This window comes from Mus pahari, chromosome 5, assembly GCF_900095145.1.
Source record: "Mus pahari chromosome 5, PAHARI_EIJ_v1.1, whole genome shotgun sequence".
NCBI lineage: Eukaryota > Metazoa > Chordata > Mammalia > Rodentia > Muridae > Mus > Mus pahari.
Genome location: NC_034594.1, coordinates 131,664,836 through 131,678,989, shown reverse-complemented (window position 1 = coordinate 131,678,989; position 14,154 = coordinate 131,664,836). Strand labels below are relative to the sequence as shown.

Here is a 14,154-nt window from a genome sequence, read left to right as displayed (position 1 = left end):
TCTATTTGGCATAAGACAGCGGCAAATACACAAGTGAGTAATTAGTTCTCTTTTCAGTTTCTTTGCAGGACTACAGGTACTTCCATACTATACTAAGGTCATTAGTGCAAGGCCATCACAGTACCTAGACCTGTGAGATAACACAAAGTCCTTATACATCCAATGAACAAAAATCTATTGATACCTAATATGAACCAGAAACAATGCCTATTACTGAAAATATGTACTAAGGCCCAGGTAGGAGTAAAGAGGGAAGTAATACAATAAACAGGAAAAAAATGTCAAGATAATTACAGAGCATGCACTCTGTGAAGGCAGGAAGGATGCTGTCTCTTAATAAGATTAAAGGGTGATAGATGGTTCTCTTGGTGATAAAAATGTGTTAATAAATAGGAAAAGAGAGATAGGTCCAATCAATAGAGTAGTATTGCAAGCAGGAGGAATGGCACCCATGTCCCTGTGACAGCGAAGATCTTATTCTGCACCTCCAATTCTCATCCCAGAGTATTTAAAGTGCACTTAAAAACATGGCTGTGGTCATGAATGGTATAAAAGAAAATGGAGTCATGAAATACAGGGCCTTGCAGGCTAATAAGAAGAATTTGGGCTTTAATGAACTCAAATATTTTATTTTGCAACAAACAAAATGCTCTACAAAGGAAATGTTACAATGCAATTTATTCATTTTTATGAAAATTTCCTCTACTTGATACTTGCTAGCTGGGTAGGAAAGGGTACAGGGAAGTGGAACGTCTAACTGTAAAGAAAGAGAGTGGCTTCATAAAAGAAAAACTTGTGGCTACAGAGATTCTGAGATCCTGGGACATGCTCCAGGAATACCTGCAAGGAGGAAGTCACTGAGCTTGCTGATGGATTGAGTGAGACCAGATGGGATTGGGGAAAATGGAAGATTGAAAGAGTGTAATCTGCAAGGTCTCCTGGGCTTCGAGTCAGAGTGACAAGGTAGATGGTGATGTCATTCACTGTGCTGAGAATGTCTGAGGGGAAGTTCATGCAGAGATGTGGAAACCAAGAACTAAGGAATAAATACTCCATATCATGTAGATACAGTTTGAGGGTAACATTATATTGATAACTATTCTTCTACAAAAGACTACTTCTTCACTCTTTTTTTTGTTAATGTCATTTTTATGAAGGACTCCCCACTGTAGACACCAGATGCCCTTGGTTGGCAACGACATGATAATTCTCTTGGACCCAGAAACCATACTCTTATGTTTCTCCAAGGGAACATAAATATGACTTTTGACAAGCCTTCAGTAGTGATAGAAAAATGGGGTAGACTCGTGTGTGCCTCGAGCAACATCAATCAAACAAGCAGCCAAGTTTTGATTACAAGGTCTTTACTTCTGGCAGGGATGTAAGGAGGAGAAAAGGCACAGCTGGGTTTTCAACAGTGGGTACCACAAGCTCTGGAAATTGGAAAAAGGCACCTCTCAACTTGGAAATTGTGGTCATTTGTCTGGAGAACTTAGAAAGAAAGTAAATACAAACCTTAACCTAACCCCGGCTCCTCATGATGCCATTTTACAAAGTAAGGAATTAGAGAGCAAGATCATCCAGCTAACAACACTTGCCAAAAAGCTGGATGCTCAGGAGAGACCAGATGGAATGGTTGCAGGCTTGTTAGGTAGATGACCCCCTTCTATTTTCCCTGTATTTGCAGCTTACTTTTACTAGTATGCGAAGGAGAAGAAATGGTAGGAGTTTGCCAGCCTTGTTGAATATAAAAAACATGGACAAATTTAAAACTATATATACAGTCCAGACTCAGAGAGCTAGTTCAATAATAGATACACAGAAGATTTTTGAGTTTTATCCCAAATACTGAAGGAGCAAAGGGGACAGAAGCAAAGATGGAAACCAGGGAGCGAAGGAAGAAACTTAGGTCAATTTCAGATTTGGTTCAGAATGCTTGATAGTCTAGATTTGCAAAGAAAATCTTACTTAATTCTGGTTAGAATACAGAAACCCAATTTCACTGGAAACCCAATTGTCTAATGGTTGGGATGTATCTTACAAACTTCAGTCTCTACTCCACCTTTATTTGGAAGTTTCCTTACTATAGGACATTGGGAAAGTTACCTACTTGGTCAGTGGTATTACTTTCCTGTCAAAGGTAACACTTTCAACTTCCCTTACCCCACTGGAATGAAGAAAATATAGAGAGTGGAATGTATTATGCAAAAGAGAGTGAAATGAGCTTTCAAAGAAGTCTTGTAAAGGGTCTGTCTTTACAGATTGTTTCAGTGCCTACTGATATCATTCCTTGAAATGAAAATCTACTCACACCATGACTTCAAAGAGTCTCCTGGCTCCTGATTTACACATATTGTCTGAAGGAGGTGGACCAACATGGGTAAAGCCATTTTACTCCTGTAAGAGTAAGAGGTCAGTCTGTGACATCACCAAGTCAAGTGACATACGGAGGTGGCTATCACAACTGGGAGATCAAGATCATGCCACTAACATGCCTTGGTCTGAAGAGTTACAATAACAATACTGTAGACTGAGTGAGTAAAACAACTGGCATTCATTACTCACCATTCTCAGGGACAGTGTTGGTAGATTTCTTCTTTGAGAACATTCTTCCTTGTTTTCAAATGTTCTCTTTGCTGTGTCCTCACAGGGAAGACTGTAGTCAAGGCAGGCAAGATTTTGTGTCCCTTCCTCTAAGTGCTGTAATCCCATCATGAGAGTGGTATCTTGTGACTTGATTATCCCTCCACTCCACTCCTTTCTAATGCAATCACACTGAGGATTAAGTTTTTGCCACAAACTGGACAGTTGGAGAAGAGACAATCATAATGTCTCTAACAGTAACTGAATAAAGCAAAGTAGGTACAGTGTTTTAGGCTTCAGCCCCCCAGATGGGCCTTAGAAAGAAATCAAGTTCCTTAGAACAAGAAATAATCCAAGGCGCTCCAATTTTCTGATGTTATCACCATGTCTTTCTAATGTAACAAGTAGCCAGAAAGGTCCTGTGACATACAAGCTTCATACCATAAATCTAAAGACTCAGGCCATTAGCTGTGAATCCGTAGGTAAGCATGATCGGCAGACTGAAGCATCCCACACTACTGGACCATAAGGAACCTCTTGACATTATCATCAGATGTAGAGGTTTAAAAACTGAAAAACAATCAAACAAAACCCTAGGAGATGGCTGTTGTAACAGTTAAGTTCTGTGGTCTACTTGGTTGGATAAAGAAACATGTAAAGCATTAATGAGGCACAGATCTTCATACATCTATGAGTATTTTTAGAGAAATGTAACTGAAGAAAGGGCTGAGAGAAAGACATTCCCTGAATGTGACTGGCACCATCCCATGGGGCGGAGGTTGCGACTGAATAAGAAGAGGAAGAGGAGAAAGCCAATTGACTCTCAGGATCCCCTTTCTCTGCTTCCTGATCCTTGGCAACATGAGCAAATAGCCTTCTGCTGCCGGGGACCGTGTTGGTGGCCTGTCCTTGCCTTCCTTGCCTAAATAGACTGCATTCCTTTGAACTGCCAGTTAAACTCTTCCTCCTTGCTTTTCATCAGGTGCTTGGCCACAGCATCCAGAAAATGAATTAACTCATTCAAAAGAAAAGAAATCATGATAAAGGATAAGTCATGAACCTGAGAGAAGTGTAGGAACCCTTATGAAAGAACCTGACTGGCTAGGGAACGGGGATGCTCACCTTTCCCCACCCCCCAACCCCTGACACACACCTAGTCCAGGGACTTCTGTCTCAACTGTGCTGCTTCTCTGGCTCCCAGTCTCCCTCTCGGTGCTGCTGCTGGTTTGCCGCACAAATCCTGTCACACTGTGTGGGTACAACCCCAAACACCCAGACCCTGTCTTCCCAATCCAAGTTTAATCTGTCTACTCTCACCTCTGAGGTTCTTAAACTGGCAAGAAAATGCATGAACTCTACATTCTTAAATGGTTTCTCATTCTGGGCAAGGAATGGGGAGACTGTTTCCATGGTTGAACTATTTTAACCAATTCAGAGAAAAATACCACATGAAGTAAAAATACTGTCATCCTGACCAAACCTGGGTTTTCCATCATAATCACACTGACATACAAGGAGCGATCGAACAATCTGGATTCCCTCCTGGTGTCAGGGGTATTGCTGGCTCTCTACATTTGAGAAATGTCAGTTCACCAGAGATATGGGAAGGGTCTCAAACTGTGGAAGTTAGGAGAAAGAAGGGATTCCTTTGGAGGATTTAAACTCTACAAGGTAAGGGGAAAGTTTTTTTTAAAAAACCCGAATTTAAGTGGGTATGGGTAGGAGGCTTATTTACAGTAAAATGAACTGCAAACCATTCACCAGAAAATACTTTTAGAAGCCATCTTTAGGTATCATCTTTGTGAGAAAGAATCCATATCCTAAATAATACATAGCATGCTCTTTTGTTTGCATAGAGTTCTACAGTGAACACACCTAACATATGCTGGGGCCAGTCATGTGTAGCATGTCACCTTCTAAGGAGATATTATTAAAATATGTTACTCAAATTGTTTGAAAGCCAATGCGTCCTGTGATGTAAGGTCTCTGGAACAGGACTTAACATCATAGTGTTTCTTTATCTGTTGGGGGCAGGGAGGATAAAAGTAGTATTTTATTCTGAGAATTACGATGAGTTGATTCATTTGTCATATGTCTTACAATATACCTGAAGTTATTCAGTGATTTAAAATTCAAGCGTTTATGTAGTTCCTCATCGCAGTTATATACTGGTTCCTGTAAATCGAACACAAGAAATGACACAGCTGCTATCTATCCCCTCTAAGTTTCCAGCCCAGTGAGGAAAGATAATTTCTACATTTGTATAACAGAGTGATCAATGTTTCTTTGATAGAAAAATGGGAGAATATTGCAAGCACACAGAGGCATTGCACAATTGCTAGTTAAAAGCATATACAGAATGATATATATATCTTGATGTTAAAATGAGATAATGACACTAGAGAATGTCATTTTCATGTTTGGGGCATGTTATACAAGCCTACTATCCCAGGCAGCTGGAAAGTGTTGGTCAGAGGACCCCGGAAGTTACGTGTATTTCACCCTTGTGTGAAGTCAGTTTGGATACAGGAGAACTGCTCTCTCTCTCTCTCTCTCTCTCTCTCTCTCTCTCTCTCTCTCTCTCTCTCTCTCACACACACACACACACACACACACACACAGGAGAGAGAGAGAGAGAGAGAGAAAAGAAAGCAGAAGGCAATTTAAAGCCACCATCTACGTGGTAGAGAGAGCCAGTGACCTAAAGGTTGTTTATATTTTGACTTGGGAGCTTATCTGCAACCACGAGTTTTGTGAATCAGAAGTGGATATGCCAAAACAGCCAAACTGGAAAGCACCTCTGACTGTGGTGAGTCAGAGGAGGTGGAGTGGAATTTGCAGTAACAAGAACCCTGGTGCGTCCGACTCCCATCCATCTTAAACCCAGTCTCTGGTCAGGGGCCCTGTCTGGGCCTAAGACAGAGGGACAGTTCGAGGACAATCTTGAGTCATACCCGCTCAAGGATCAAGTGAAAGGTGGGAACCTATTCCAAGGGGGGAAATCCACATGTACTCAAACAAAACCTAGCTAGTGAACTCAGTGAGGAGATCGTCCTTTGAAGGTCAGGTGAGCCTCTGATTCAGAACAGTAACTCTTTCTCCTCAAAGAAGCAACTGCTATTAACAACTTCAGCAAATGTAACCCCACAGAACTGGCAATCTTCAAGTTATATCCGATTCATCCCCTGAGTGTGTGATAACTCTGCTGTACTCCGAACTATATGATGTCTCTCAATAATATGTGAAACTTTGCCTGTAAACAGTCCATTTGATGTTATTTATCCAATCTGTTGGGAGTAGCAGGTCAAGTGTACAAAAACTCCTAGCACTGCTAACCACAATAAAGGCGTTCCAATTCCATGATCCAGAATGGGACATTTGGCTAAATAGAACCTATTACTCTCCCTTCTTATTTTGTTTATTTTTGTGCACACGAGTGCACGCATGTGTGTGTGTGTGTGTGTGTGTGTGCGCGTGTGCGCGCGCATGTGCATTGCGGGTGTAGTGTTTGAGTGTGGGGTCTCCTTCTAGCACGTAGGTTCCAAGGATTCAATTCAGGTCATCGGGCTTGGTTGACACCTTTACCCTCTGAGCCATGTCATTGGGAGGGTTTGCTAATGTTTGTCCATGTTTCTGAGGGTCCAGTCTTTCCTTAAGGGCTGTTTGGTTTCCTGTCTTATTAGCAAGTTCCTGAAGATCCAGTGCCTGGATGATGGAAACTGGGAACAAGGGAGCTGTGTCCCCGTGGTTTGTGAGCCTCCTCCTCCGGTGTTTGAAGGCATGTACGAATGCACTGATGGCTTCAAGTTGGACAGCCAGTGTGTGCTCAACTGTAACCAGGAAACAGAAGGGGTAAGGAAGGCTCTGTGAACTTCATTTGCATGAGACTGTGTTCTCACCTGTATGACAGTGGCCATGACGTGATTTCTGAGAAGTGAACTTAAAGACCCAGCGGGCAAATGCAGCCGGGCTCTAGTGAGAGGCACTGATACTGTTCCGTAGAGAGTTCCTAATCGTGTTAGTGCTTTGGAGCATTCGCTTCCAATTTCAGAGTTTTCTTTGAGATAAGGAGAAGAAACAAGTGAGTAGGGTACCAGGGTTCATTTCAAGCTAGTCTAGGATCCTGATTTGGCAGTGCAGTCAACTCTCATGTGTGGACTGACCTACCTGGGTAGAAATGCAGGAGTTGTGGATTCTTTTTTGAGGGAGGAGGGGAGAGAGGTTGGCAGTAGAACAAAGTCCCAAACGAAAACATGAATTTTTGAGCAAAGCATCTTGAAGTGCCTCTTGCCTGTTACCCTCCCTAGGATACTGGCACAAGTCTGAACTAAAAACCACAACCTTATCATAATTGTATGACTAAACACAGTTTTGTTTTAGACTTCAAGTACCACACACACACACACACACACACACACACACACACACACACGAGACAGGAAGTCAAGTAGACTTTGGAGGCAAAAACCAATGGCCTTCACCACACCCTTGGCGTGAACAGATGTGGAAAGAGTGGGTGATAAAATGAGACCCAAAGACATCAGACATGCCAGTGTGAACTGACTAGTTAAGACAGCCAGGGGTTTGCCAGACGGAGGCAGGGTTATTGATAGATCTGTATTTCCTCCCTTGGGTTTTATAGTTCTTAATTTTGTCTGTGTTTCATCTAGGTAGAGTATACTTTGATTATTTTTTTTGTTGGGGGGGGGTGGTCCTGGAGTGAACCAAGAGTTACACCAGGCAACAGACATGTGGGGAAAGGGAATAGACTTCAAACAGGATTAAAAAGCAGCAAGAATGTGTGTATTTCAGTAGAGGGGCAAAGACATATCTTTAGGAAAATTATTAATTACTTTCACTACAAAAAGCCTGCCTTGGAAAAAATATTCAGCATTTGCCACAAGCAACATTTGTGTGATACTATGTACAAATTAGGGCATAGCAACACCATTTGGGGAAATTTTCCCAAAACAGCATAGAATACGCAGCTTGGGTCAGTAGCTTATTATATAAAGGAGAATATAATGGTGCTGAGTTTCATGAATGAAACACTTGTTTATGATTGCTTCACATGGAAGCAAGAGCTTGTCTTGGGTCCCCTGTTTGTTTATCCTTCCATCCTTCTTTCCTCCTCTTCTCTTCTCTTCTCTTCTTGCCATTTCTAACTCTGCTTATTATCCTTTTTAAAAAATGAATTATTTATTTATTTTATGTATATGAGTACACTGTAGCTGTCTTCAGACACACCAGAAGAGGGCATCAGTTCTCATTACGGATGATTGAAGCCACCATGTGGTTGCTGGGAACTCAGGACCTCTGGAAGAGCAGTCAGTGCTCTCAACTGCTGAGCCATCTCTCCAGTCCTCTCCTTATTGTTCTAATCATCATTTAGCTCAAGTTCCAGAAGTTAAAGGATATTATCATTTACTCAGACCATTTCCCCATCCTACAATGAAAACAAAATAACAATAGTTCTGTTCTTATCTTTGATATTCTAGATTCCCATCCTCTGCACTAAAGAAGGGTTGTGGACCCAGGAATTCAAGTTGTGTGAAAACCTGCAAGGAGAATGCCCACCACCCACCTCAGAGCTGAATTCTGTGGAATACAAGTGTGGACAAGGATATGGGATTGGTAAGAACAGAGATCTGTTCATGTCACCCACTTTGCTTTGGGACTCAAAGTGCGTCCATCTGTGGCTGGATTTGTAGCTCTGAAAAGACACACCTAAACAGCTACACCCAACTCATGCTGGGCTCCTCCCACAGGATGCAGGGCTCCTATGTGATGTGGGCTCCTCCCACAGGATGCAGGACTTCTGTATAACCTCTTCTGTTACAGAAAGCATTACTTGGGATGACACTCACTTGTGTTCTACAGTTTTTCTCACTTGTGTTGTTTTTTTCAATCTTTCTCTCCAGAGGACTGGGTTCCAGATCTGTGGGCAAGTGCTTATTCAAGTAATTGCAGTTAAAGTTGTTTGGGACCAGAACTGACTTAGAGTAAAGTTGACTCAACTTTACCCAAACTTGGCCCTACCATTGTAGAAATATTGAAATTTGTGTGACACCTTATGAGACTGCATCTAAATTTTGAATTATACAGGCTTGACAATGTCCATACAATGTAAATGTGCATAATATGAGTTAATTTGAAACCTCAGTCATTTTTTTAATTGATTCTTCACTGTGTTCCAAGTATTTGTGCCTTGATATACACAGTATACTCAGGTCTGGTTCAATGGTGTTTTATGAATAGATTCTCACCCTGAAAGCTTCTGATTTCTACATAAATTATTACACACACATACCTAAAAATATACAACTTTAAAAAAATATTTTTTACCTAAAGACACAGACATGTAGATAATGAGAACTGAAAAGAAGGTTAGAGATTATATAATTTGTGGATGAGGAAACAGAGAAACCCCAAAATGAGTTTTATTTGAATAGGCTTTGAAGAGGTACTTGGACTGCCCATGTAAACAGAACAAGAGTTTCCTTTGAGAGACCAAAATCCCTGTTTCTGGTTTTGAATGTTTCCTCCTTTACTCAAATAGGTTTCTTGGTTGTGCATGTAATAATGTGTGCCAATTCAGAAGCTAGGATAGGCTGGGAGGAAATGTAGTGATCTCGGCCCCACATCCTCCCACCCCTCCCAAGCTATTTAAGCTACAAGGTCACAGGTGCAATAAATATAAGTTCCTGGGAGATTAGAATAAAATCAAATATGTTTAAAAGGCATCAGTGTTTGGAAAGCTGGAGCCCTGATTTGGGGATTCGGGGATCTGCTAAACCAGGAATTGATCCCTAAATTATTGAATGGCTCAGTGATATGTAGATTCCTAAGAAGAGGATATACTATACCAGGCAGAGGAGGTTGCACATAGGGAAAGGTGAAGAGTTAACTTGCCACAGTTGCTCTTGATCACACTGCATAATAATATTCTTACAGGTACACAGAAGGTGAATTTAATGCTGTTTGTAACTACCATGATTTTATGGCCTATAGTGTAGAAAGCAAGCACTGGAAAAGACTATGACTTGGGAAATTCACATCTCTATAAATTTCAATTCCTTTAGGTGCAGTGTGCTCCCCATCATGTGTAATCCCCCCTAGTGACCCTGTGATACTACCAGAGAATGTGACTACTGACACTTTGGAGCACTGGATGGAACCTGTCAAAGTCCAGGTAAGCACAAGGTAGAGATAGAACTGCCGACCATTTCTCAAGTGACAGGGCAATCCCTGGAAGGATTTAGAGGCTCCCCAAATACCCTGGTATCAAACAGCCCTGTGGGTGCTCCCATGATTGAAGAGAAACCATAAAGTAAGAAAAGGAAAAAAAATGGCTGAGGAAAAACAATGGGGAACACTTAAAGGGGAAGCTAGAAAGAAGATTCAGGGACAGAAACAACAGGGAAGAAAATGAACAATGGAAACAAGGCAGGAAGTGTTAGGATAAGCTGAGGAAATATGAAAAGATGAGAGGAGGATGTAAAAAGCGTAGGTTACAAATAGTCCAAATACTCGGCGCACAGGGAGAATGTGGGTAGCAGACAGGATGAGAGCAAGATTCACTTTCCATCTTTCCCCTTCTTTCTAAATCCTGAAATCCTACTCCCAGGTCCTCTGCCCTTTAAACTCATGGGGGGAATTCTGTTATATCTCTGGTCTCCTCTCTGGTCCTCCCTTGAAATCACTGCCTTCCAGAAGGCTCAGTGGAATCTCTCTCTGTCACTGAAAACATCATAGTGTCTGTAGGGGGGTGGGAGCTGTCCTCGTGTCTCCTCAGAGCCTCTTCTAAACCATATTTCTCTCCCTAGAATCGACAACATTTGAGACTAAAGCCAATAGAACAGAACAGAACAGAACCTTCACCCCTTCAAGGCCACTAATCTCTAAGCCTTAGGTTGCACATTGCTAGTCCTGGGGGCACTCTCGTTTCCAGACCATAGATAAAACCCCAGTTAGAATATTCATCCATTTCCATACCTGACTCTTATAAGACCCTCAGATTGATATTCTCTTTTCTCCAAGGACAATGTTCACTTCCTGGCTCTCACATATACTTTCCTTCGATCACTGATTTTACAACTGTCCCCTCTTGCCTGTTTTCTGAGGACATGATGAGCTGCGTCTCAGGACATTTGCCTGGGTGGTTCCTTCTGTCTCCAATGTTCTCCCAGATATCTGCTTCCTTTATGCCTGTACTTCTTTCACATTTTGACTCTTATATTATGAAGGCCACCTTTGGCTATTCTATCTAAAATTTTATTTTATTTTTCTGGTGCATTCCTTTATATTTTTTTTTCTCCTTGGTACTTTCTCGCATACGTCATATATTTTACTTATTTATTTCTATCACTAAAAACACCAGGGATAATACCTACTTTTTCTGTTGTTATATATTTAGACCCCCAGAGTGGTGACTGAGAAATACTAAGTATTCAATAGCTATTTGTAAAATGAATAAAAATAAAGAAAGCAAGAGCTTAATGGAGATACACACACACACACACACACACACACACACACACACACACATATATATATATATATATATATATATATATATATATATATATATATATGCACTTCACTCAGTTGGGTCTTCTTTTTTTTTATTAGATATTTTCTTTATTTAAATTTCAAATGTTATCCCCTTTTCTAGTTTCCCCTCCGGAAATCCCCTATCCCTTCCCCCTGCCTCCACTCACTAATCTGCCCACTTCTCCTTCCTGACCCTGGCATTCCCCTATACTGGGGCATAGAATCTTCACATGACCAAGGGCCTCTCCTCCCATTGATGACCGACTAGATCAGTGGATAATATTTTGTTGTGAGTTGTGCTTTCTCAGAATGAGGGTAGAATGAGATAAGGCTGCTTTATTAGACTGTTCTATTAAATTCTTTCAAGCTTCTTTCTATAAATTCAATTTTACCTCCTTTATCTCACTGGCTAGGGCCCTGATTTAATATTTACTGTTAACTACTGGATTGCTATTTAGATTTGATTTTATTTTGATGTAAAATATACTGATTTGAAGTACAGAAACATTGTATAGTGCAATGATTAGTTTTGGGTATAAGTTGTCCAGATGTGATATTGAAATGTCAGGCATCACTATAATGTGTATACACTTGCTAGTTGTCTAAGAGTGTCCATGGGACCGAGAGGATGGGATTGAATGACCTGGAACTAGGTTTAGAGGTGGTAGTGAGCTGTCTGATGTGTGTGCTGAGAACTGGATTCTGGTCCTCTGTAAGAGCAGAACACATTCTTAATTTCTGAGCTATCCATTCAGTCTTGAAAAAAAAAATTTTTTTCTTGTAAAGCTAAATTTACATTCCTGAATTCTGCTAGTCAGCAGCTGTATAGCCGCATATAGTATGGTCACTGTCCTGGCTCTCAATCTCTTCAAGTAAATGAGGATCATACCCACTTCTATGGATGGTCTCAGAATCAAAGGAGAGCCATATGGAGTTTAAATTGATTGGTCCCTAGGAAACTTTCTCAATCAGTTGTTAAGCAAGGAAACTTACCTTACGTCTGGCCATTACATATCACCTGCAGTCACACTTCCCTGTTCTTTATGACTGTGGGCTATGTATCCAGCTACTGTGCACAGCCGCAGTTAGCAGAACACTCACAATGTGTGTCATATTGCTTTGGAAAACAAAATAAAGTGAATTAGGTTCATCCAACAATCTAAGGGACAAACTAAGATAATTTGAAAAGTGTAAGAGACTAATTGAATTTACTTTAGAAGAATATTCTTGAAAAATAACACAGCAGTCAGAATTTCACAAGTTAAGAACAAGAATATTTTATGTTTCTGAATTCCAAATCAGTGTTTTTCACACCAAAATCAAATCAAATCAAATCAAATAGCAACCCAATCGATGATGAGATTATGTTTCAGCTACTGATGAGCTCATGGATTTGGTCATTTTGTGACACTCAGAGGCTCACGAGGGGTGCAAAATCTAACCTTGTCTTTATACATAAGAAGAAATATCTCATAAACCTAAGCAACTATGTTTGATAAAACTTGATATGTTGACTAAAACCCTGTAACCCAAACTGACTGGCTTGGAGGTTGTCCTGTGGTTTTACCCAGTTTGGGTAAAATATCTCACTTCAGTTTGATTATCCTTTCACATCACTTGGGCAGTGTATAAAATAAGATAGATAGATAGGATGCTTTGGAATGTTAAAAGATGTGTAACACACACATCCCACAATTCCACTGAATACTTCAAGTATATTAAGTCATTATACTTACAAATAAGACAATTGCTGCATATATATTTGAAGTCTAAGACTGCCTATTTTGAATAGAGTTCATTTGTTTAATAAATAATTCTTGCTGCTTTCATGGAAACCACTGTGTCTAGCATATTTCAATTCATTTTGTATCCAACAAGACTACAGAGAGCAGAACTAAATTATATTCTTAATTCTGCTTCAAATGACTTCGTTCTTTGTAACAAGCATAGCTTATATTTAAGTAACACTTTATTGTCTCTAAACTCGCATGTATGTCCATTACTACAAATATATACATGATTCAAATTATGTATAATTACATGTATGTAATTATATGTATAAATATATGTTACATACATATGTATATAAGTTGAATCTCATCACAAATGAGTAAGCTCGAAAAGATTATATCATCTCTACTTTATACATTCATAGGCATTGCTAGATAATCTTTCCAAAATTTCACAGTTGTCAAGAAGTGGAGAAATGTTGAAGCAATGTTCCTGACTATAAATTGTGTGACAGTCCCTGTATTACCACACCCACAGCAATCCTTTTCGCTCTAGCTGTTTGCTTGGGATACTTTTCCTGTCAGAGAGAAAATAGGTCACTCTTTTCAACCATGAAAACCATCCATCCATCCTACACTTCCTTCCTTTATCATGACATCTAAAAAAATAATTTAAAGAGAGATACTTCCCTATAACACTACTTTTCTTTTTTTGTGACAGATTTTGGTGTTTTGGTTTGCTTTTAAAGAGCAGAGAAGTCTGCTTTTGGATGTCTGTAGTTTATTTTCCCTTCTCTAGAGGGCTGACTGGTTTTTATTCTTGCAAATGACACCCAAGTTTTAAAATAATATACAATTTATTAAAGGAACAATTTCATAAGATGTAAACTGTCTAGTGTTTTGATGAAAAATACCTCCAAGAAACAAGTGACAAAAAAGACTAAGGGGGTTTGCTCTTGGGAACCTCTGTGCCCTCTGTCAAGGAGAAGGAAATGCTATTTATCCTGTAGTATTGTTATAAAGAATACACACACACACACACACACACACACACACACACACACACACACACGCACAGTTTGTAGTACATATTTAAGTTTAAGTGCTACTTTAACTTATTTAGTATAAATTTTACCCCTTTAAAATATCCTCCATCTCTGTAACAATTGGACCACCTAGCTCCATGGAATAAAAAAAAGTTCCATTGTTTGCTAGTGCATGTGTGTGGGCATGTGTGTGTGTGTGTGTGTGTGTGTGTGTGCATATGTGTGTGTGTGCGTGTGCGTGC

The 14,154-nt window shown here is 40.1% G+C and overlaps 1 protein-coding gene across 1 annotated transcript in view; it reads left to right on the top strand.

The window, feature by feature from the left end:
* The window catches only part of Pappa2 (pappalysin 2), a 238,200-nt gene that overhangs the window by 169,804 nt on the left and 54,242 nt on the right, over nucleotides 1-14,154 (top strand). The window contains exons 17-19 of the mRNA XM_021198056.1: nucleotides 6,267-6,435; nucleotides 8,082-8,217; nucleotides 9,666-9,775. Coding sequence (XP_021053715.1) covers nucleotides 6,267-6,435; nucleotides 8,082-8,217; nucleotides 9,666-9,775 — 415 coding nt within the window. The remainder of the gene's footprint in view (nucleotides 1-6,266; nucleotides 6,436-8,081; nucleotides 8,218-9,665; nucleotides 9,776-14,154) is intronic.